The sequence below is a fragment of the Mobula hypostoma genome, chromosome 2 (genome assembly GCF_963921235.1).
Source record: "Mobula hypostoma chromosome 2, sMobHyp1.1, whole genome shotgun sequence".
Classification (NCBI taxonomy): Eukaryota; Metazoa; Chordata; class Chondrichthyes; order Myliobatiformes; family Myliobatidae; genus Mobula; species Mobula hypostoma.
In genome coordinates, this window is record NC_086098.1 from 205,301,657 (window position 1) to 205,327,219 (window position 25,563).

Consider the following 25,563-nt stretch of genomic DNA (forward strand, 5'->3'; position numbering starts at 1 on the left):
CGATACACCCGATGATTCCAGAAACATCACTGGAACATCAATAGATGTATGTACACAGCTAATTTCATGCACCTCAATTAAATTTCCATCCACCTTCCTTTTCCCAAAAGAAATGGACCCAGCCCATCCTTTATTTCTTATTGGTAAAATTCTTCAGTTGTGCGAATATGCTTTAGGCCCACTAAACAATAATGTTTCCTATCTACACTGTGTCCAAAACTCCATGCAATATTCTAAACATCTAGTGCTACATAAAGTGGTAGGATGGCCAGGGAGAAAGGATCTAGTGCTTTCCCAGCATATATGATGAATATACTCTTCTCGGGCTGCCAGCAGGTACAAGTATCAATTATAACTGACGTTTTGATAACATACTCATTTTTGTCAGGGAGTTCGTTTGTGGTAGGATGTCCTTCTATGCTTTTATGCTTCTATGTTCATATTTTCTATGTTTCAACTAATAAATTATCTTTAATGTCTTCTACCACCCCATATTATCTTCAGTAATCTCAAAACATACAGTACGTACGTAACAAAATCCTTGTTCCTTCGTGCTTTCAGTATCTACCAGTTATTATGTATTCTCTTGTCTTACTTCCAACCTTCATGTCCACCGCCTAAAAGATGTGACATTACAGTTTTCCAGCTTGAGTTTCATTTCTCTTTTTTGCCTATCTGACTGTGTATCTTATACTTTCAGAAACACACATAAAATGCTGGAGGAATTCAGCAGGCCAGGTAGCATTTATGGAAAGGAATAAAGTGTTGACGTTTTGGGCCGAAATCCTTCATCTGTGATGGATATTCACTTTCCAGGGACCGAAATGCTTATCACTAAACTTCACATTCTTGCACAGCTCATCTAATTGTTGGTGATAAAGTTAAACATTTAACAAATATTCTTTGTTCAGCTTATTTTTGTAAACAAAACGAGTCATTAGTTCTTAATTTAAATTGCAAACAGCAATAAATTCAAACTTTGCAATGTCACAGCTTTGCAAAGTAAAATAACTTGGAGATTTGCCTCCATTAGCCAAATGCAAGACAATGGGGTTATGTCACATCAAACATGGTAACAAGTTGGGATGTTTGTGTACTCAGTGAGTCAGCACCCACAGCATTAACTGTGGATGTCTGGGATTTCCGTCATTAGAAGCTTTTAAAACCATCTGAGTTACTTTGTCCCAGCAAAGGTAACTGGAAAACATCACATGCAGATGATGTCATCTACTAGAAAATAGTATAAATGCCATCACAGTTTTGGGGATTGTAAGGAATGACAACAGAAAGATGAACTAGAATTAATTCTTCAACCTTGGATATCTGTGATGGATGACTCTTTTGTCTGCAAATCATTAGTATGTTGTACTAGTTCATAAGAATTATACCTCTGTTTGGAAATCCTTTGAGGCTTATCAATCTTTTGTAATTCAGAAATCCTTTATAAGTTAGAAATCCTCTGTGAGTGTTCAATGTTTGTTAAGAAATATTTGTCTGAATTTTAATATGTATAATTAAAAATAAAATAACAGTTTAATGTACTTCATTAGCTGGATGTGTTTCCTCCTTGATAGGAAGGGGGAACCCAACACTTAAGCAGTTAAACCTTACAGCAGAGGCTTGGTCTGTAGTCTGGTGTAGTTTTGTGTTGTTTTTTACATATTTCAGTGTAGTTTTTGTATTGTTCATGTAGCACCATGGTCCTGAAAAACTTTGTCTCGTTTTTACTGTGTACTGTACCAGCAGTTATGGTCGAAATGACAATAAAAAGTGACTTGACTTGACTTGAGACAGGGAAGTAAGCTACTCCTTGTACAGTAGGTAGATGCAGTATAATCTCCCTACAGTGACAGTACACGTAGATATCTATACAGTATTGGATTGGGATAAAACCTTCTTTTAAGTTTAGGGCTTTGTGAACAGGGAACACATCACCATCACACATCAGAACTGGAAAGGAAGAGGGAAGAAGGAGTACAAGCTAGAAGATGATAGGTGAAGCCAGGTGATGGGGAATGTAGGAGGGTAGGGGAAGGGGGATGAAGCAAGAAGCTGAGAAGTGATGGGTAGAAAAGGTAAAGGGCTGAAGAAGAAGGAATCTGATAGGAAAGAAGAGAGGACAATCAGAAAAAGAGGAGGAGGAGGGACACCAGAGGGAGGTGATAGCCAGGTGAGGAAAAGAAGGGACCCAGAATGGGAAATGGAAAAAAGAGATTAGTGAGAGGGGGAGAAATTACTGGACATTAGAGAAGTCCAGACCTTCCTTTAGTTTGTAGCTTTCTTCCTCAGCATTAACCATGCAAGCCTCTTAATCATTACTACATGATCAAAAAATCAAGCAACCTAGACCAAGGGTATGCAACACACCATCAAAAATAGCTCTTCAGTCACAAATTGCTACTTTGCTAATTTTGAATCTACTCTGCCACCGTACTGGCCAAAATGGGACATTATCAAAATCCATTACACTTTCCTCCTCAACCCTTCTTGTTAGTTCTTCTTTAAAGTTCCTGCTGATCACCCTTAATAATGCCTTGCCTTTTGAAATAACAATATATATCCTTCATAAGTGTGGCTGTCAATTTGCCCACATCCAAGATTCGGATAATTGTCCTGAAATTAGTAAGGACCCTTTTTTAATATCCTTTATGAGATTACAATGCAATGTTGAAACTCCACCAGCAGCGTGGCTGTAGCCAGGAAGGGTTGAAAAACCTGTGATCAGAGTCTCAGTTACTTCCTCTTGCTTCTACCATCAGACAAGGACATACTTTGAACATACCTGGCAATGCACCTAATTTTGAAAAATGTTGAAGTAATATTTCCTCTCATTCTTCTACTTGGTGTGTATTTTTATTACTATTTCTATCACTAACTGTTAGCTGTAATTCTGTGTATCTCAGATGGCTCACTATATTTATCTCATCCAGTTTCACAGTCTATTTTTCCATATTGACGTGCCTGTATCATTCCTCTCCTCCATGAAATTATATTCAATTTTATTACAGTGCTCTCCCTGACACTCAAGAAGCTGCACAAAATCAGTAACTTTCTTCCAATAAAAATAAATATGTTAAGATATTAAACTTACAGTTAATATAATTTTCTAGATATTGCACCATTGATGTTATTTGTGTGAGTGGCAAAAATAAGGTTTTGTTGATTCTTTCTGCCAGACATATGCTGTATTGATTTGTGTATGCCTTTTAATTTAAGTAGATTACACACACATGAAAGGTTTGCCCTTCAAGTCAGTCCATAAAATACTTGATTAATTGTCAGAAAATCTGGCAGGGCAAATGAGATCCAGCAATGTGCCTGAACATTAAAAGCCAAATTAGGGTCATGGCCAAGAATTTGAAGAATCGTTCGCAAATGCAGAGTAAAAGCATACGGGCACCATTGCTCCTTTTAGATCTAAATTAGGATTTGCTACTGAGTCAACTCATAGACACTTAGCTTTGTTCATTAGGACTTGTGATGGAACTGAAGCATAAGAACATGCTAGGTGGAGATTCCTACACGATGAAACCTGGAAGCAGGTGGTCATGGTGGAACTGACAGTTCCTTAGGAGGACTGGATTGAGAAGCATTTGAGCATAAGAAAGCCAAATATGGGCTGGCAGGGAAATGCCAGAGACAGAGTTGGAAAGCACAATGTGAGTCTATAGCGGTGGAGTGTAGAGGTTTTGCTGGTTGCTTGATGTGCAGAACCTACCTCCCCTTGGCATCACGGGGGCTGCAAGGAAAACAGCCATCACTAAAGCTGCTGAGTGAGCCTCCAGATGGCTGTGGATCAAGAGGTGTGAACTGTGGGGCAGGCTGCCGGGACACAAGCTAAGGCCTGATCAACCCTGAACCTGGGCAAGAGTGTCTGATGTTGAAAGACTCAAAACATCTGATGACCCCAGGTTATATCACGGATGATGTGCCCCAGCCCATCCGAGGATGTATCTCTGCATGTATGCACATCCGAGGATATATCCATATGGCTAACCAAGCTTTTCTAGCTCGCTGAAAGTGCAGAAGGTATTTGTCAATATCAAGGCCAGGTCAATGGCTCGAATATCAGTTGGGACCCACTTCATTCCTTAGGAGAAACCATTTGAAGCATTGTACACAATCATTATTCTTTCATACATACACATTGCATTATATCAGAGCCGAACGGCAAACATTCCTAGAATGTGTAATAATTGCAGCATGAAAATGGATCATTTGACCACTGGTGCTCATACTCCACACTCACTCGTTCAAAGAGACCTGGTTGTAGAGATAGCCCTTAAGTCTGAGTGGAGTCATCGGGATGCCGTCATGACAGCGTTTTTTTAGCAGGCTTTCTTATTTTTACAAGTCCGAGCTGCTAGCTCGACACTCAACCCAGCACGGATGGAAAGCGTGCAAGGGAGCTGGCTGGATTCAAACTTTGGAGCCTTCACTCCAAAGTCCGGTGCTGATGCCACTACGCCACCAGCCGGCTGAGACCTGGTTGTACTTTTTCCATATCCATTCATTTCACTTTCCTTCTACAACTAGACCCTTCACAGAAATCACTAATTCTGGTCATGTATTCCATCATATCTCAGTACATTCAGTAAGATTCAGCTATATTCACAAGGTAGCCTAAATGAATAGCCACGTGCAACACTTGTACAGAAAACTAACAATGTGACCATTTTCAAAAATCTAACTGCTTTCCTTTAAGCATTAGTCCAAAGATTGCACTAGTTTCAAACTAAAAGGCTGGAAAGTGAATTGCATGGCACCTATGACCCAAATTTCAACCTTACTCAAAGTTGGTCTCACTCATGATCAGACCAGGCACTTCTGTTTGTGTTCCCGATTATCCTGTCACTCCTTTCCCAGCACATAGTGTGCACCTAAAGGCGCCACTGGTTGCAATCCACTTGTTTCTGCTCGTACCAACATGAATTAGAGGAGCAACACTCATATCACGCTGGAGGAACTCAGCAGGTCGGGCAGCATCTGTGGAAACGATCAGTCAACGTTTCGGGTGGGAACCCTTCGTAAGGATTGAAGAGGGAGGGGGCAAAGGCCCTATAAAGAAGGTGGGGGGAGGGTGGGAAGGAGAAGGCTGGTAGGTTCCAGGTGAAAAACCAGTAAGGGGAAAGATAAAGGGGTGGGGGAGGGGAAGCAGGGAGGTGATAGGCAGGAAAGGTGAAGAAGGATTAGGGGAAAACACAATGGGTAGTAGAAGGAGGTGGAACCATGAGGGAGGTGATAGGCAGCTGGGGGATGGAGCAGAGTGAAATAGGGATAGGGGAAGGGAAGGGGAGGGAATTACCGGCAGTTGGAGAATTCTATGTTCATACCAAGTGGCTCGAGACTACCTAGTCAGTATATGAGGTGTTGCTCCTCCAACCTGAGTTTAGCCTCCTCATGGCAGTAGAGGAGGCCATGTATGGACATATCCGAATGGGAATGTGAAGCAGAGTTGAAGTGGGTGGCAACCGGGAGATCCTATCTGTTGTGGCGGACAACATCTGCATCTGCATCAGCAGAGTATTTTGTGTTTATGAATTAGAGGATAAGGGTCCACATAACAGCCAACATGAAGCAGTCTCAATAGAAAGAGGCTGCTACATTTCATTTTCCTCGCTACATAAGAGGAAGATTGCCTGACAGCTGAGCACTACAGGGTCGATTTTCAACAAACAGTAGGCTGCTTGGTACTTGTGTAGCAGATGCCTCGAGAGTGACACCACCAGCAAGACTGAACAACACAAAGCATCATGATGGTGATGGTTGGCCATTTAATATTGATTGTAACCTATATTAGTGAAGAGCCTGCTTCCAGTGGTGCATTTTACCCCAATCTCTCTGATAAACAATCTATTAAAGGATTGGGTTACCTGAGCCAATATGAATAAGATGTGTGATACTCACAGACAGGATCTCTCTCCATAAAGTTGAGCCTGGACTGGCTCGTTCATCAATGAAAAATGCTTATTCTCTCTCTTAGTCTCCTCTCCACTGGTTCTTCCAAAAAGATGACAGAAAATCTTTGCTGCATCTACCAATGTAAGAGGTAACAGAGGTACTGCATTCTTAGAAAAGTGATTACATCTATTATTTCAGTGAGGTGTGGCACAGGTGGCATCACAGGCAGCCAATGTACCAAATCGATTCATGGGTGAACTCAAACATTGATGTTGACAGAGGAAGACAACGATGACTCTTTGTGTTCCAGTGGCTGCCTGATGAGAGCTTGGCTGCTGATGTAGAATATGGATTCTAATATCGACAGGAAAATCAGTCTAAAACCACTTTCTAGTAATTAACCTGCTATAACCATCCAGGACCATTAGGATGGCTATAGTACCAAGATCCTTGGGAAAAGGACAGGGGATTCAAAATACGTTCAGGATGGCAGTGAAGGATCTCAGCAAAAGGAACCCCTTCACCAGAGGTTTCTTTGTCAAGAAGGTCCTACTGGAGTCCTGTATGCTTGAGGCAAATGACATCTACTGCCTCGAGGAGTTTCCAGGAAGCAAGTACTTTGACATTATCTCCAAGTACCAGCAGGATGGCAGATGATGCTACAGGACTTGAGGGAGAAGGGGAATGAGGCTCTTCTGTCAATGCTGAAGGCAAAACAACTTTTCACCCTCCCCTGCCAGAAGGGCCGTGTGTTAGTGGTGCATATGTTTAAAACTTGTGGCCCTGTTGTGGATGTACTCACCTTCTTGGCCCATTATTTGAGGGAGCAGAAGTCTGCGTGGATATCAGGGACTGTTTGGAATCTTGACTGGCAAACACCAGTAGAAGGTCAAGCTAAGGCTGGGTGTTGATGGTGCCATCATCCACCCTCCTTCAGTGTTTGCCATCGGAGAAAACTGTGCATGCATGGTACGTACAGGACATCCCAGACGGTGTCAGACCTGCAACAATCCTGGACACATGGCAGTCCAAATGCACTGCACTCATTTGCAAGAACCGTAAGCATGATGACCAAGGACTACAGGGAAAATAGAAGTTGCAACCTGCATGTAAAGGCAGGCCCAAAACATGCCTGTACCTATGCACAGGCAATACGAGGGGGAGCTAGTACAGTCAATTCCCAGAGGAGCATGAACACACCCCGGCCAGTACAGAGGCCCAGTTGAGATTGAGACTGAGACCAGGACTGAGGTAAGGACAATCGCCTTAGGCCCCAGCCACAAGCTCCCAGTCTCCTCCTCAAGAGGGGGAGCCAATTGAAGAGGGAGTGTGAGAGGGACAAGAAGGAGAATGGCTGGTGGTGAAGAAAAAGAGGTCACAGAAGACATAACCCAAAAGACAACGGGCTATGGAGAGTAAAACAAATGGGAAGAAAGGAGCTATGTAACTGATGCCAGCAACCTCTCCCTGCTGGAGGATGAAGGAAATATGGGAAGCTGAAGGCGTAGGCATAAGAAGCACTAAAATGGAGGCTACCAGACCAAGGCAAAGAGAAGGGGAGCTTATGGACAAATAAAGCACGAAAAGAAATTCAGGCTGCAACCCCTCCGTTCTGGGACACTGAAGCAGCACAACATCCAAAATACCTCAGGTCCAGGAGACCAGGAGTTGCACAAAGACCTTTGATCCCCTGCTCTGGCTGTCCAAGAGCAGCACAGAAGCTATCAACACCCAAGTGAGGTCTCACCAGCGCCTTATAGAGCCTCAACATCACATCCCTGCTCTTATACTCTATTCCTCTAGAAATGAATGCCAACATTGCATTCGCCTTCTTCACTACTGACTCAACCTGGAGGTTAACTTTAAGGGTATCCTGTACGAGGACTCCCAAGTCCCGTTGCATCTCCGAACTTTGAATTCTTTCCCCATTTAAATAATAGTCTGCCCGTTTATTTTTTCTGCCAAAGTGCATAACCATACACTTTTCAACATTGTACTTCATTTGCCACTTCTCTGCCCATTCTTCCAATCTATCCAAGTCTCTCTGCAGACTCTCCGTTTCCTCAGCACTACCGGCCCCTCCACCTATCTTTGTATTCCAACGTATGTATCATCATTATCCGGGTGCTCCAGAGTTGAGTGAGCAGCGAATGAAATGACATCTGCTGTGGACTGGGTTGTAACAGTTGGCAAACTGGAATGCATCCAAGTCACTCCTCAGGTAGGAGCTGATATGCTTCATTACCAATCTCTCAAAGCGCTTCATCAGTTTCAGAATCAGGTTTATTATCACCGGCAGTAAATGTAAGTGCTACTGATAATAGTCGTTGTGGCAGGTTACTACTTTCGTCTTGGGCATCAGTATGATTGAGGCCTGCTTGAAGTAGTTGGGTACCTAGGACGACTGAAGTGAAAAGGTGAAGATATCTGTAAATACTCCAGCCAGCTGAATAGCACAGGTCTTCATTACTCAGCTAGGTACACAACTTGGGCCAGATGCTTTCCACGAGTTCACCCTCCTGAAGGATGCCCTCACATCAGCATCAGAGACTGAGATCACGGGGTCGTCAGGGGCTGTGGGAATGTGTGAAGGTGCCTCCGTGTTCTGTCATTTAAAGTGAGCATAAAAGGTGTTAAGATCATTTGGGAGTGAAAACTCGTTGCCATTTACGTTGCTTTGTTTTACTTTCTACAGGGTGGTGGCAATCAAACCCTACCACAGTTCTCCAGCATCCCTTTGTTATTCAAGATTAGTCTGGAATTGCCATTAGTCCCATAGAAAGGATAGTAGAGGACAAAGATCTCCAACTCCCTCTGTTGCTTGATACACCTCTTCCCACACTAACCAATGTGCCTGAGCACAGATACATTGAGAAATACATGAGTACTAAAATGGTTTTGGGAGAGGCCACAGATCTCCTCAAGGTGAGATTTCCTTGCCTGCATTGGGCCAGGAGTGTTATCTGGAGTAACTGCCTGGCAAACACAGATACTTCACTGTGTGCTTAGTAAAGCACAATTTAGCAAATCAAAGGTACCAGCCACTGTAAGAGGAAGAACCAGAAGACCTGACCTTCAAGGTCACAAGTCAGGGCCAAAGCATAGCAGGAGCCACAGGTGGCTTGTAGGGGTGTGTCTGCTCAGCATTCACATCCTCCTCTCCCAGCTGAGGGAAGCACTGTTAACACATACCATATGAATTTCCTGTAGAGACTATTTTTTTCCAGATGCAACCCACATGACCATTTTAAATAGAAGCCTAGTGATTGTCTCCTCACTCCGGAAGGTTGTCACACTGAAGCATTAACTCTGTTTCTCTCTCCACGTATGCTTCCTGACCTGCTGAGTGTTTCAGACTTCCAGCACTAGCAGTTTTCCTTTGAATTTTCCCGATGCATGTACAAAGAAACATTGCTCATATGGGGACCTCGGGTGATGCTTTAAAACCCTTACATCTTACTTTGCGGGTCCACCTCCACTGACTGTAACACGAGAACAAAGCCCTTGATACCCAATTCAATAGCTTGCTCCCATATCCCATATTCCTTGGTGAATGGCATGTTGCTTCAAGAACCTAAAATATATTTTCTGCGAGGATTGCTACTCTGAACAGTGGTGTGTAGATCACTCTGACGTACTCTGTGAGGACATAAAATTTTATTAAACATTGCTCCTTTGTGGAGGAATATCAATCAGGGAGGCATCCTTTGAAACTATCTTCCATATACTTCTTAGAGTGGGCTTCGTCTCCCACACCTATTTCTTCCCAATCCCCCAGTGCACAACGCCTTCCTCCCATATTAGGACTCATATTAGGACTTACATGTGCTCTTGAAATAATATTGGAAGTGTCTCCTTCTCACCTGAAGCACCTCTAAAGTCTGTGCCCTGACTGGCCACCATGTTGTATGTTACTTTCAGAGCTGACAAAGTTCTCTGATTGCTATACTTCAAACTATTGAAAGTTGCACTGAATTGATTTGGGAATTATATAACTGCCACTGGTTTCTGGGCATATTTTATCACTATATTCTCTCACACTAAACCTTGGATATGTTTTGTGATATTTTTTGAGGGGAACCTTTTTGGAACCAACTTTAACTGCAACACTCTTTAATTACACCAAAAATTCTTGACAGTACTCCAAAATTATCATGTTTCCTAGACGAATTACCAGTTCCAATGGAATGTGTCAACTTTTTCAGCTTTTAGTCAATGAATACAAAAAAAGCCAAAGGAAGAGTGCAGTCTCTTACATGAAACGATGCAATGTCCTCACGATCCAGGGGTCTTTTGACGTGCATCTTACCAGCAACCTGATCAATACCAAAGACTTCCATAGGTGGCTGATCTGCTCCAGGTCCAGTGATGCTGTATCGGATCTGGATCTCCCTGTCTTTATCTGACCGAATCTGAAATCAAAACCCATTGAGAGGTGTGAGGATTTAGTAAAAAAAAATCTTTATGTGGTGTAATGAAAAGACTATAAAAGACTCTAGTAAGTGGATTCATTTGGGTGAATGGCAAACTTCCAATACACTTCCTAATATACAGTATTTCATGGAATTACATAATATGGAAAATTCTGACAGACTGGGTGAAATCTGAAATAAACTGAATTGAATTTATTTTGAACTTTGAAGTAAATAATAGAAAATTGACCAAAGCATATAAGCATTTGCTCTTCACTTTTGTTTTCCAAACTGTGTGTACAGATTGATAGATACTTTCAAACAGGTTATAGTTTATTATTCTGTTTTTATTTAGAGATACAGCACGGTAATAGGAACTTCTGGCCCAATGAGTCCAGGTCATATGACGACTTAATCTACTAACCCGTACATTTTTTGAATGTGGGAGGTAACCAGAGCACCTGGAGGAATCCCACGCAGTCATGGGGAACGTGCGTAAACTCCTTAGAGACAGCGATAGGAATAGAATCCAGGTGGCTGACACTATAACAGCATTCCGCTAACCGCTATGCCAACATGCTGCCCAAAACATTTCACTCCTTAAGTTCTTGCATTTAGCATGATTAAAATCTCCATCATGAACAGAACTTAAAATATGGATAAATGAAAAGAGAGCTAAAGGTTAACTATTATTTCGTCAAAATTAATATCCAAATAGAGTAATACCACTTTAGCTTTCATCTCCAGCAACAATATAAAGCAGCAGTATAAACTGCCCACTAGGTTGAGTAAAATGGGCATTAATGAGTTTAAGATGGTCTATAAAGTCTGTTATAAGGTCATTCTGTTCTGTAAGTGCTTTCATAAAGTCTGTTCCAAGAAATTCTCGCATTTTCATACATATGGATTTAAAATTAAATTGTCCAATATTGTTTTATGTGGCATTAAGCAAATGAAGATCAATTCTTCCCAGAAGGAAAGACAATAAAAAATTATCTCCATACCCCTCTGCCCCTTCAAGCTGCTTCTTAAAACCACCAGTTTAACCAAGAATTTGGCCCTAAAATTTCCTTGTGTTACTTTTTGCTGAATGAGGTTTGATAATCGTCCTGCAGAAGAACTCACAGTGGTTTAGTACGTAATGATGAGACAGGAATGCACAGCTGTTGGTGTAGTTCAGTCTCTCTTCGTTTGCTATCAGATACCCATGTGCTAGTTCCTACGTATATATTCTTCAGTAAGTAGCAGGACAACATGCTCCGTGCACACATGTAGTTGCACATATGACAATAAACTCAATTTTAGACTTTAAAATGGTTTTCTCAATGACTGCACTCTTTTGAAAAATCACTGAGAGTCACTTTCAGAAAACTACTGTGGGTGGTCATGCATACTTGTCTTCTGATTAAATTATCAAGACTCCCAACACATTAGCGCACCTGCTTGACTGAATTGTTGCAATGAGCTTGACATTTAAAAGTGCATCTGGCAGGCTACACCATCTTGTGGGAGATGCCAGAGTAATGGCCTTTTTCAAGGAGCGACTCTTGCAACATTATTTTAATCTTTGCATAAATGGTCTATCAGCGATGCAAGCATTGTTAACAATACTTTTAATAGTTAAACATGTGCGTCCGTAAAGTCAGTCACACGCTTTTACTTTCCTTGATGCAATGAGATACCATAGCAACCATTTCCTAATGGTTTTGCATCACTCCAGAATTTCAACAGAGTAATTCACAGCATGTATCAAATGCAAATTCCACATCAAGAGATGCTATATCCTTTGCAATGCTCCAGTTGCAACATTGTGGGAGATATTAATCCATGTTGCTTCCGAAATGATATTCTGATCACTCCTACAACTGCCTTGTTTTCACTGTACAGTGTCACAGTGGGAGCATAAAATCAAACATAAATTCACAGTCCAGGATTTGAGCTGTGCTGATGAAAGTGTTGATCAGCTTGAGAAGACCATCGTGAAGTAAAACACCACACCTATGTGATGTCAGCAATGAATTTCCCAATTAACCTTTCAGCACCTTGATCCATTTGATAATAGTGATACATTTATTTTAACTAATACAATTCTGATATTTATAGCAATTGTCATTTCATTTCAAATAAACAAATTCCTCTATTCCTTATCCCTAAAATGTGTGCACTTTGGCAAAATGGGAAGCAGCCTCACCCTGAATCAGAAGAAAAGGGTTTTAAGTTCAGCTTGTGAGATTTCACCAGAAGAATTTCACTGGCACTTCATTGCGACACTGAGGGGGTGTGACACAGTTAGAAGAGTCATCCTTCAGACAGGACAGTGAATGAGGATCAAAATACTCACCTAGCGGGACATAAAAACTTTGGAAATATTTTGAAAATGAGTATGGGAGCTATCTGCAATGCTGGCCAATGTTCATCTCTCAAAAAAAAATTACTAAAAATAATCACGCAAACACGAGAAAATCTGCAGGTGCTGGAAATTCAAGCAACACACACAAAAAGTTGGTGGAATGCGGCGGCTAGGCAGCATCTATAGGAAGAAGTACAGTCGACGTTTTGGATCGAGACCCTTCAGTAGGACTAACGGAAAAAAGAGATAGTGATAGATTTGAAAGTGGGAAGGGGAGGGGGAGACTCGAAATGATAGGAGAAGACAGGACGGGGAAGGATGAAGCCAAGAGCTGGGAAGTTGATTGGCAAAAGGCATACAAGGCTGGAGGAGGGGGAGTATTATAGGACGGAAGGCCTTGGAAGAAAGAAAGGGGAGCACCAGAGGAAGATGGAGAACAGGCAAGGAGTTATTGTGAGAGGGAAAGAGAAAGAAAATAAATAAATAAACTAATTAATTAATTAATTAGGGAGGGGGTAAGAAGGGGAGGAAGGGGCATTAATGGAAGTTAGAGAAATCAAAGTTCATGCCATCAGGTTGGAGGCTACCCAGACGGAATATAAGGTGTTGTTCCTCCAACCTGAGTGTGGCTTCATCTCGACAGAGGAAGCAGATCTCCCAGTGGCCACACATTTTAATTCCATGTCCCATTCCCATTCCGATATGTCAATCCATGGTCTCCTCTACTGTCGAGATGAAGCCACACTCAGGTTGGAGGAACAACACCTAATATTCCGTCTGGGTAGGTAGCCTCCAAACTGATGGCATGAACATTGATTTCTCTAACTTCCGTTAATGCCCGTCCTCCCCTTCTTAACCCATCCCTATTTATTTATTTATTTATCTCTCTCTCTCTCTCTCTCTCTCTCTCTCTCTCTCTCTCTCTCTCTCTCTCTCCCCCCCCCCACCCCTCACAATGACTCCTTGCCTGTTCTCCACCTTCCTCTGGTGCTCCCCTACCCCTTTCTTTCTTCCAAGGCCTTCCGTCCTATGATACTCCCCCTCCTCCAGCCTTGTATGCCTTTTGCCAATCAACTTCCCAGCTCTTGGCTTCATCCCTCCCCCTCCTGTCTTCTCCTATCATTTCGAGTCTCCCCCTCCCCCTCCCACTTTCAAATCTATCACTATCTCTTTTTTCCGTTAGTCCTGCTGAAGGGTCTCGACCCGAAATGTCGACTGTACTTCTACCTACTGAAAATAATCATTTTGTTTGTGCCAGGAAATTGCTCTTTAAATACTGTCCGACATGATTCCTACTTACAGCAATATCTTCAAACATAATTCATTGACAGGTTCCTAAAATGATGTTATATAAATTTGTCATCTCAATATTTACCTATGTAATAAGGTGTAATAAGATCCTTAGCTGTAGGTCAATAACCCATCTGCCTTGTGGGCAGCCTTGAGGCAACGGGAGTAAACCCTGACAGAAAGTGGAGCCCAAAATGTCGACTGTGCTTCTTCCTACGGATGCTGTCTGGCCTGCTGCATTCCACCAGCATTTTGTGTGTGTTGCCAGAGCATGGAAAGTACTTCAGGAATATTACTACATTCTAGCTAAATTTAGCTGTGTGCATTGTGATTTCAAGGTAGAACTTGATTCTTCTGATTTTTGTTCAATGTTTTAAATATCAGACAAATATAATAAAATATTCAGTGTCACACTGCCAGGAGGGATCTGCAGTGTTGTGCTTGTGCTAAAAGACATCCAAAGTATGTTGGCAATGTCATTTACACTTCCGGCTTTCTGCCATTATAGCACTTTATTTCCCATTGAAACAAACATTTTCTATGCAGCTGTTGCTAAGCTCTAATGATTTTATGTGGTTTCCAATAAAATGCAAATCATTTTTAAAGGACCCATTAAAATTAATCCCAGGAGTCCTGTCCGTGTCTGCGCTTTCTGGCAGCGTAATACAATCACCAAGCTGATTCTGTACAAGATCAAGTCTTTCCATCAATGTCAATTGTTTTAAAATTCAAGAATGTAAACAATTCCACAAATAAGATTAATTTTCACATCAAAGTAAAAAGACACAATCACACTTTTGATTTCATGTCTGAAACTAGCCAAGAACCCAATCAAAACAAATTGATATATAATGCCCCAGTCTGAGAGCTTGGTGACTCCTCCAGTACAGCAGACCATATGGTTTGACATTCACCTCACTTTGACAAGGAGATGGTGTACAAAATGCTGCGTGGCCCCATGGTTGTCCAGTTATATTAAAAATGCACTTTGTCAAGAGGGAAAAGGGGTGGGAGTGGCACTTCATCACCCACTCTGCACAGCAAGCCAAAGTAAAGGGTCATTTTCAGACTGAGAATAGGAATCAGATTTAATATCATGCACATATGTCATGAAATTTGTTGTTTTGCAGCAACAATCCATTGCAATACATAATAATAAAAAACTATAAATTACAAGAAGTATATGCAAAAAAAATTAATTATATAAGTAGTGCAAAAAGCGAAGGAAAAATATACTGAGGTAGTGTTACAAACAATAGAAAATCTACAGGAGCTGGAAATCAAAGTAATACACACAAAATGTTGGAGGAACTCAGCAGGCCAGGCAGCATCTGTGGACAAAAGTAAACAGCTGACATTCAGAAATGTTACGGCAGAGGGAAAGAAGCTGTTGCTGAAACAATGAATGCATGCCCTCAGGCTGCTATTCCTCCTCTTTGATGGTGGCAATGCGAACAGCACATGTCCTGGGTGAAGGGGTTCCTAAATGACGGATGCCACCTTTTTGAGGCATCACCTTTTGAAGCTGTTCTGGATGCCGGGGAGTTGATGGAACTGGCTGAGTTTACAACCCCCTGCATCTTTTCCAATCCTGTGCAGGATGCAACCAGTTAGAATGCTCTCCACAGTATTTTAAAGTGTCTTTAATGACATACCAATTCTCCTCAAACTCCTAATGAAATATACCAACTGTCATACCTTATTTGTAATTGCATCAATATGTTGGGTCCAGGATAGATCCTCAGAGATGTTGACACCCAAGAACTGAAACAGCTCATCCTTTCCATTTCTGATGAGGACTGGTGTTTGTTCCCTCAACTTCCCCTTCCTGAAGTCCACAATCAATTCCTTGATCTTACTAACATTGAATACAGGTTGTTGCTGCAACACCACTCACTCAGCTGACCTACGTCAACCCTGTATGCCTCCTCATCACCATTTGAAATTCTGCCAACAACAGTTGTATCGTTGGGAAATTTATAGATGTTGTTTGAGCTGCGCCTACCTACTCAATCATGGGTGTAGAGAGAGTAGAGCAGAGGGCTAAGCACACATCCTTGAGGTGTACCAGTGATGATTGTCAGCGAGAAGGAGATGTTATTTGCAATCCGTACCGACTGTGGTCTCCTGTTGAGGGAGATACAGAGACCCAGGTTTTAGAGCTTGGTGATTAGAACTGAGGGTATAATTACAATGTATTGGCGCGTGGCCAAGTGGTTAAGGCGTCGGTCTAGTGATCTGAAGGTCGCTAGTTCAAGCCTCAGCTGAGGCAGCGTGTTGTGTCCTTGAGCAAGGCACTTAACCACACATTGCTCTGCGATGACACCGGTGCCAAGCTGAATCAGCCCTAGTGCCCTTCCCTTGGACAACATCAGTGGCGTGGAGAGGGGAGAATTGTAGCATGTGCAACTGCTGGTCTTCCATACAACCTTAACCAGGCCTGCACCCTGGAAACCTTCCAAGGCATAAATCCATGGTCTCACAAGACTAATGGATGCCTATAATTACAATAAACCTTACCTGTAGCCTGACTATTGTCCAGATGATCCAAGGCCAAGTGGACAGCCAGTGAGATTGCATCCACTACTGTAATGACAGGCAAACTGCAGTGGGTCCAGTTCCTTGCTTAGGCAAGAGTTGATTCTACCCATGACTAACCTCTCAAAGCACTTCATCACCATAGATGCAAGTGCCCCTGGGTGATAGTCGTTGAGGCAGCGAGTTAGGAGTGGCAACCCATATGCCTGGCAGTAAGAATCATTACCCAGAGAATCTGCAGTGGGGTGGAGGGTGTAGTGAGGGCTCAATGAGGCAAAATGTGAAAAAAGCTTGAACATAAGTATCCAGAAAAAAATTGGTGCAGGTTTTTATTTCTTACTTGCACCCTTATTCCGTCTGCAGTTGTTTATTAGTCTTTATCAGATAATTGGAAGAGTTTTCTACATAGTAAATCAGATTCCTTGATACATTGAAATAAAAGACATACCTTCCTGTTTAAGACATTCAATCCTTGCAAAAGACTCATTTTCAGACTTTCACAAGTTAACAAAATTCACTACAATTATATGTTTTAAGTGTTCTCATGAAAGAGCTAATGGATTCGTTTTAAGACTCATTGTGCACATGAAGTGCCACCAAGGGTCCATTTAATATAAGCTTTCAAGATGAGCTTATTTTAATGTCTGTGAGGAAAAAACTTTGGTATTGTAGCATTAAAGTCGTATTGTCACATACCAATGGTCTTGTGACTTCTTGTTCATTCTCTGAAATGTTGCTATGGATTTTAATTTCCCAGCTGCTGAAGATCATTTCCAATAAACCATTAACACTCCTTTTTAAATTCTCATCTTTCTACTCTCTCTCCTGAAGGAATTGACTCCCTACAGTACCATACATAGGACTTGATCATCTTCCAGTGAACTACCCAATTTGTTTTGGAGTTTTAAACATGTTAAAGACTGTGTATGGTGATAACAATATTTCCAGTCACTGTGAAAATGACTGAGCAAGTCTGCTGTCAACCAAACCAATGACCACCCACTTTTGCAAGGCGCTTTCAGTCCTCACTTCTGTTTCCTCTATTTAAAAAAAAAATGAATCTGAGTAATCTTGTTTATTTTTCCATGAAAATAAACCTTTTTTTGTTCACTGCTCAGCTCAATGGCTGTGAATACTTCATTAAAATGATCAAACTCAAAGCAGAATAAAAATCAGACCCAGGTCTTTCTTACACCTGATAACTGCTTAAATCAATCACAGAAAAATGCAACAAAGCAAAGCTCTGTGCAGGGTGAAAATATGAACAAAAATACATTCTATAAAACACCCAGAATTTCAGATAGCATTTGTGGAAGGGCATTTTATCTCAATTACCATGCAACAGAATTTATTCAGAACAGATCAGTATCGATGAATGATTGTCAACCCAAAACATTAATGCTTTCTCTCTAGAAATAGCACTTGATGAGTACAGCTAGCAAGAAAAATACATGTGTATCTACTCAGTGGCCGCTTTATTAGGTATCTCCTGTACCTAGTAAAGAGGCCACAATGTGTGCCTTCGTAGTCCTCTGCTACTGGAGTCTATCCAATTCAAAGTTTGATATGTTGTGCATTCAGAGAACGTGGCCTTCTGCAGACCACAATTATTGCCTTCCTGATAGTTTGAACCAATCTGGCCATTCTCTTCTGACCTCTGTCATTAACAAGGATTTTTCGTGCACTGACATATCATTGGATGTTTTTTGTTTCTCACACCATTCTCTGTAAACTCCAAGGACTGTTCTCCATGGAAATCCCAGGAGGTCAGTAGTACCTGAGACACTCAAATCACACCATCTGGCATCAGCAATAATTCCAGGGTCAAAATCACTTAAGATCACATTTGTTCCCCATCAGCATCAGAGTCAGAATCAGGTTTAATATCACTGAAATATGTCGTGAAATTTGCTGTTTTGTGGCAGCAGTGCATTGCAATACATAATAATAAGAATTATACATTACATTAAGTATATACAGTCGTCTTTTGAAGGTGTCCTGGATGCTTTCTGCTTTCGGCTGGTACTCATTATGGAGTTGGCTGAGTTTGTGTGTGTGTGTGTGTTTGTTTGTTTGTTTGTTTGTTTGTTAATTAAATAAATAAATAAGAAGTGCAAAAACGAGAGGAAAGAATAATGAAATGGTGCTTATGGGTTCGTTGTCCATTCAGGGATTTCATGGTGGATAGGAAGAAGCTGTTCATGAAACATCGAATGTGTGTCTTTATGCTCCTGCACCTCCTCCTTGATGGTAGTAATGAGAAGGGGGTCATATCCTGGGTGAAGAGGGTCTTTAGCGATGGATGCCACTTGTACTGAGGCATCGCCTTTTGAAGGTGTCCTTGATGCTGTGGAGACAGATACCCATGATGGAGCTGGTTCAGTTTAAAACTTTCTGCAGCTTTTTCTAATTCAAATACATAATCCATTCCAGATGGCGTATTTGCCAGTTAGAATGCTCTCCATGGTACAGCTTTAGAAATTTGCGAGTGTCTTTGGTGACATTCTAGTATTTGTTCTGAACAACAACTGAACCTCTTGACCATGTCTGATTGCTCTTATACACTGAGTTGCCTCCACATGATTGACTAGATATTTGTATTAACGAACCTGTGTACAGGTGTGCCTAATAAAGTGGCCACTGGGTGTAAATGTGCTCGCTTGAAATTATGGCAGATAAGGATGCAACTTAACCAATCATTTTCGATACTTCAAGGATAGAGGCTGGGTGATTTCAGTACTTTCTGTCTGTGTTTCAGACTCCCAAACCTGCACTGTTGTGTTCTACTAATGACAATAATGTTAGGGAGAAAATGCGAGACAGCAGAAATGTACCAAGTGATGAGTAATGACATGGATGTTCTAAGACTTCCACAAGTGGATAGAAAGTAAAACACCCCTAAGAAAACTCATTCCCCTGTGCGGCTTGTGCAAGAAAACCACTTAGAGTAATTTAGCTAGTACTGCATTACAAATATACCTTAACTCTCGCTGGTACCAGATGACAAAAGAATAGCACAGACATACCTAGTGGATAATTGAATGAGCTAACTGGACATAACGGCGTAAGGGAATAAGATAATATCTCACACCATATGTCTGTTTCTGCGCACCAATGATTGTCAGCCTCATAGGTGTGAAAATCTAATTTAAAAGGTAATCTTGCTTCCTGATGATGACGGACAGGCCTGCGCACCATTTATCTTAAGATCCAACTGCAGCCCGCTTGGTTCCCGGTCGATCATTAAAATCACACTGTAACAACAATCTGGGTATTTTCTTCTTTTTAAATTGCCTTATAGGTTAAGACCAATGCCCAAGGTTAATCCTGCCCCCCAAAGCAGACATTACCAAAGTCAAAAGTCAAAGCTAAGTTTATTGTCATATGCACAAGCATATGTATGCAAAAGCTTATTTGTGGCAGCTTCACTGCCATATAACATCATATAAGCAGTGCTCACGAGATAAAAAGAATACATAAATTATACAAAATGCTGACAAGAAAATCCAATTTTTTGCCAAGAACAGTTTCTGTGGGTGACCAGTGAAGCCCACTTCCCTCCTCCTAATGGCATTTCTGTCAATTTTGAGTGGATGTCAGGCAGAGAGCCTGGATATATGGTCAGGAAGTGCAGTGCTTTGGGCTTCATGTTCTTGAATACAGATTATTCACTGCCCATGTTGGATAATGAGTATTAATAACTGAAAAATGTATTAAAAAATGAAAGGAAGTAAGTTGACATGTTAGCATCAGAAATATTGGCCTCATTTTGTCTGCCCTAAATTTCAGTTTGCTACAGATGATAACAATTGTTGATCTTAGAGTGACCCACCAGCACCACTATCACACTCATGACACCCTGACAAACAGAACATATTGATTCAGTGTAAACATCCAGTAGATTTTTGAACAGCATAAATTGATGTACGTTAAGGATCCCATTGGGTTTAGTGACAATATTCCTTCTTCTAGTGTTAGGATGTTGTGATTCTTGGCTTATAGTTTGGTGACCCCAAAGGATCACATCTGTGAAAACACAAGTTGCTTTATTCCCATCTGTTAGCACCTTATATTGTACCAATTTCATATTAAATTAAAACTCAAGACCAAAAAAGAACATGTCATCCTCTGCAGAAATGAACAAAAAACTTATTTTTCCAATGGTGCGCCCTAAGATTCTATTTTTTCCACAAGAAGGAACATGTTCTTGACATCCACCTTGTCAAGACCCCTTGCACGTTTCAATCAAGTTACCTGTCATTATTGTAAACTGCAGCAGGATAAAACCTAGCCTGCGCCACTAACCAAGCGAGCAGGACAAACTTCCTTCTTTAAAAGACGCAAATGAACCAGAAAGCTGAATTCAGTATAGCAGTTTCACAATCGCAAGAACGGAAGCCATGGTTTCCTTCCAGATTTATTTAATCAACTGAATTTAATTTTCTATGTGGCACAGGAGGACTAAAATTAATAATTCTAGCTCTCTGAATTGTCAATGTCACCTTCTTCTGATATTAGACAAAAAAAGGCGTGGAGGGGTTAAGAAACTCATTAGATACCTTCACTGTATATGGGAAGGCTGAGTTGTGCTTCTCAAAATGTTTTCAAGGAAAAGATACATAAAAAAGAGAGCAGGGACCACAATCACACTATGCAAACAATGGAGGAATTGATGAACAACACAATGTTGAAGAGACTGACTAGATGCAGCGAGATAAGAATCCACCAATAGAAGAGAGACATCCAACTTAATAAATCATTAACAACTGCTCCAACAGATTTATGAAATCTGTGAAACAAATGTACCTGGAAGTGTTTGCAGGACAGAAATACCGAGGACCTTCTGCAAATATATGATGTGTAAATACACTTCAAATCTGTTGATCGTGGTGCTATTTTTATAGTGCAAAGCCATTGTGCAAGTATTTTTTCTTCTCTAAGCAGCTTTTCCTCTATTTTGTTCCTTAACTATTAACGTTCTTGTGGCTTTCTTACAGTATGGTGCACTCCCTTCATATACGTACCTTATTTTTCTACACATTTGTGTCCAGCAGGAAACCATTCATTCAGCTGTTCCTGTCTACCTGTCACAGAGTCTGTGACACTGTCCAGCAATTGAACTGTTAAAGATTAGACTAAATTTTTTTCAGATGAAGTAACTTAGAATTTTACTTTTATGGCTCTTGGAGATTTCCAGCAAAATTAAATTAAATACTGTGCTGTAGCTTTACAGAAGTTTTAAATAGTGATTATGTGTTATCTGTGCTCTCCTGATTGAATATTGGCATTCCATTTTCTTGTAAATAATTGGAGTGAAGAAATGGGAATTGTCCTACAAAATGCTGAGTTGAGGAGCAAGGAGAGTCAGAGAATTGGAGAAGTGTGCCAGTTTGAGTTGGGCCAAGGGTGGAGAGAGTGCCAGAGTGACAAGAGAAGAGTGGGAAGGAGATGTTGTGCTATCTGATGCATTGTTTCAAGTATATAAGCAAATTTCAAACCATTTAATAATCAGTACCAATTTATAACCTAAATAACCAGCAATTTCTTCACAATAAATCCTGAATTTTCTGTCACAATTTCCCATCAAATGACTTAGTAAGAGCACAAGCTAGTAATCAGAGCAACTGTGTAAGTATTATAAGATCGTGAGACATAGGAGCAGAATTAGGTCCTTTGGCCCATCAAGTCTGCACCACTGTTTGATCATGGCTGATTTAGATTTTCCTCTCAACCCCATTCTCCTGCCTTCTCCCATAACTTTTGATGCCCTTACAAATCAAGACCCAACCAACCTCCACTTTAAATATACCCAATAACCTGGCCTCCACAGCTGACTGCGACAATTAATTCTACAGATTCACCACCTTCTGGCTAAAGGAAAACTTCCTATATTCTAGAGGGATGTCCTTCTATTCTGAAGCTGCCTTTTTCCCACTATAGGGAACATCCTATCCACTTCCACTCCATCTAGGCCTTTTAATATTCAGTAGGTTTCCATGTGATCACCTCTCATTCTTCTAATCGCTAGTGAGCACAGGCCCAGAGCCATCAAACACTTCTCGTACATTGATCCCCTAATTTCCAGGGATACATAAAATACTCCAAAAGTGGTCTGACTAATGCCTTATAATGCCTCCGCATTACATCCTTGCTTTTATAAACTACTTCTCTCCAGATGAACACTAAAATTGCATTTGCCTTCCTTAACACAGACTCAGCCTGCAGGTTAACCTTTACTCATACTCCCAAGTCCCTTTGCACCTCGTATTTCTGAATTCACTCCCCATTTAGAAAATAGTTTATGCCTTTATTTCTTTGGTGAAAGTACCTGACCATATTGTTGTTGCCAGTACAATCTTCTATGTGGTGGCGTGCTGGGCAATGGCATCAACATGGGTGATGCTAGCTGGCCCAATAAACTGATTAGAAAGGCTGACTCTGTTATAGGAGTCAAACTGAACACACCGGAGGCTGCGGTAGAACAAAGGACCCTGTGGAAAATCTTAGCAATTCTGGACAATATTTCTCATCTTCTGTATGCCACCTTGGCTGAACAGAAGAGTACTTTTAGTAATAGACGAAGACAACTGTATTGCTCCAAAAAGCGCTATACGAGTTCATTCTTGCCCTTGGCCATTAGGCTCTATAACAAGTCAATCTATAGCTGGGGAAGTGATGACGCCTCCCCCCCCACCTTCCTGTTAGACTGTTTGTGGTAATTTTTTTTTTATTCTTTCTGCTTCTCTTCCAATATTTATATCTGTGCACTTGTAATGCTACAGTGACACTGTAATTTCCTTTGGGATCAATAAGGTATCTATCTTCAGTACATTGAATTGCATCTACCATTTTTTTGCCCTTTCTCTTAATCTGTCTGAGTTCTTCTGCAGACTCCCTGCTTCCTCAATGCTGCCTTCCCTCTTCCTATCTTTGTGCCATGTGCAAACATGGCCTGCAGGCCGCCAATTCCATCACCCAGATCATCAATATATAAAGTGAAAAACAGCAGACCCAACACTGACCACTGCTGAACACTACTAGTCACTGGCAGCCAACCAGAGTAGGCCCCCTTTATTCACACTCTTTGCCTTACAGACAGTTATTTTATTGAACAGAGCACAGAAACAGGCCCTTCAGCTCATCTAGTCCATGCTGAACCATTGATCTGCCTAGTTTCATTGACCTGAACCCAGACCATAGTCCTCGATACCATTTCCATCCATGCACTCAGCCAAATTTCTCTTAAATGTTGAAATCAAATTTGCGTCCACCACTTGCACTGGCAGCTCATTTCACACTCCCACTGCCCTCTGAGAGAAGAAGCTCCCCCTCATGTTCTCCTTAAACATTCCACCTTTCACCCTTAACCCATGACCTCTAGTTGCAATCTCATCCAACCCCAGTAGACGAAGCATTTATCCTATCTATACCCCTCATAATTCTGTATACCTCTATCAAATCTCACCTCAATCTTCTATGTTCTAAGGAATAAAGTTCTAACCTATTCAATCTTTCCCTATAACTCAGGTCCTCAAGACCCAGCAACATCCTAGTAAATTTTCTCGAAACTCTTTCAATTTTATTTGTATCTTTCCTTGGTGTAGGTGATCAAAACTACACATAAACCTCCAAACTAAGCCTGACCAAGCTTTTAGACAATTTCAACATATCATCTCAATTTCTGTACTCAATACAGTGATTTACGAACGTCAATGTTCTGAAATCTTTCTTTACACCCTATCTACCTGTAGCACCACTTTCAAAATTATAAATTGGTATTCCCATATCCCTCTGTTCAACTGCACTCCACAGAGACCTATTATTCCCTGTGTAAGACCTACCCTTGTTGGTCCTCCCAAAGCGCAAGATCTCATAGTTGTCTGCATTAAATTCTATCTGTCATTTTTCATCCAATTTTCTAGCTAGTCCAGATCACACTGCAAGCTTTGATAGTCTTCCTCACTGTCCACTAAACCCCCAATCTTGGTGTCATCTGCAAATTTGCTGATCCAGCTTACCACACTATCATCCAGGTCACTAAAATAGATGACAAACAACAATGCACCCAGGACAGATCCATGCAGCACAGGTCTCCACGCGGAGAAGCAACCACCCATTCCCACTCTCTGGCTTCTCCCGCTAAGCCAATGTCTAATCCAGTTTACTTGAATGCCAAGTGACTGAAACTCCTTGACCAACCTCCCAATCAAGACCTAGTCAATAGTCTTGTAAAGTCCTTGTAGCAACATCCACTGCCTTGCCTTCAACAACCTTCCTGTCAACTTCCTCAAAAAACTCTATAAGATTGGTTAGACGCAACGTACTATGCACAAAGCCATGTTGACTATCCCTAATAAGTTCCTGTCTATCCAAATACTTATATATATCCAGTCCCTTAGAATACCTTCCAATAACTTTCTCACTAATGACATCAGGCTCACTGGTCTATAAATTCCTGGCTTAATCTCAGAGTTTTTCTAAAACAATAGAATGACTTTAGCTACTGTCCAATCCTCCAGCGCTTCATCAGTGATTAAGAATGTTTTAAATATCTCTGCTAAGTCCCCTGCAATTTCTGCATTGGTCTCTCACAGCATTCAAGATTCAAGATTCATTGTTTTATCAAAGAATGTATATATTTTACAGCCTTGAGATTTGCTTGTTCACAGGTAGCCACAAAGCGAGAAATCCAAAAGGACCCAATTTTTAAAAAAAGAATAAAAATAAAAATAAACAACCAACACTTGATGCGCAAGAGGAAGAGAATAATCAAAAAAATCATACAAACAATTGAAGTGAACAACAACAACATTCCAAACAAAAATTGATTCCTCAGACCTAAACCCTGGGGTAGGGCCAAAACTTTGCTTATCAGCTCATCATATTAGCAGGCATGAAGCACAGCAGCCGTGGCAGTCTTCATTGCATCAGTGCCATGGAGACGACCATTGCAGAAGGTGAGTGAAATCAGTTCTCATTGTGACCAACAATTTGTCATTTCAAACTATCTGGGCCAGCATTAAAATTGACCCAATGACATAGAGGAGTGAAGATCCTCTGACCTGGAGTGAC

The 25,563-nt window shown here is 41.2% G+C and overlaps 1 protein-coding gene across 1 annotated transcript in view; it reads right to left on the reverse strand.

The window, feature by feature from the left end:
- LOC134342830 (cadherin-4-like) overlaps positions 1–25,563 on the reverse strand; it is a 781,531-nt gene that overhangs the window by 132,177 nt on the left and 623,791 nt on the right. Inside the window, exon 5 of the mRNA XM_063041443.1 lies at positions 10,158–10,313. Within this exon, the coding sequence (XP_062897513.1) occupies positions 10,158–10,313 (156 nt within the window). The remainder of the gene's footprint in view (positions 1–10,157; positions 10,314–25,563) is intronic.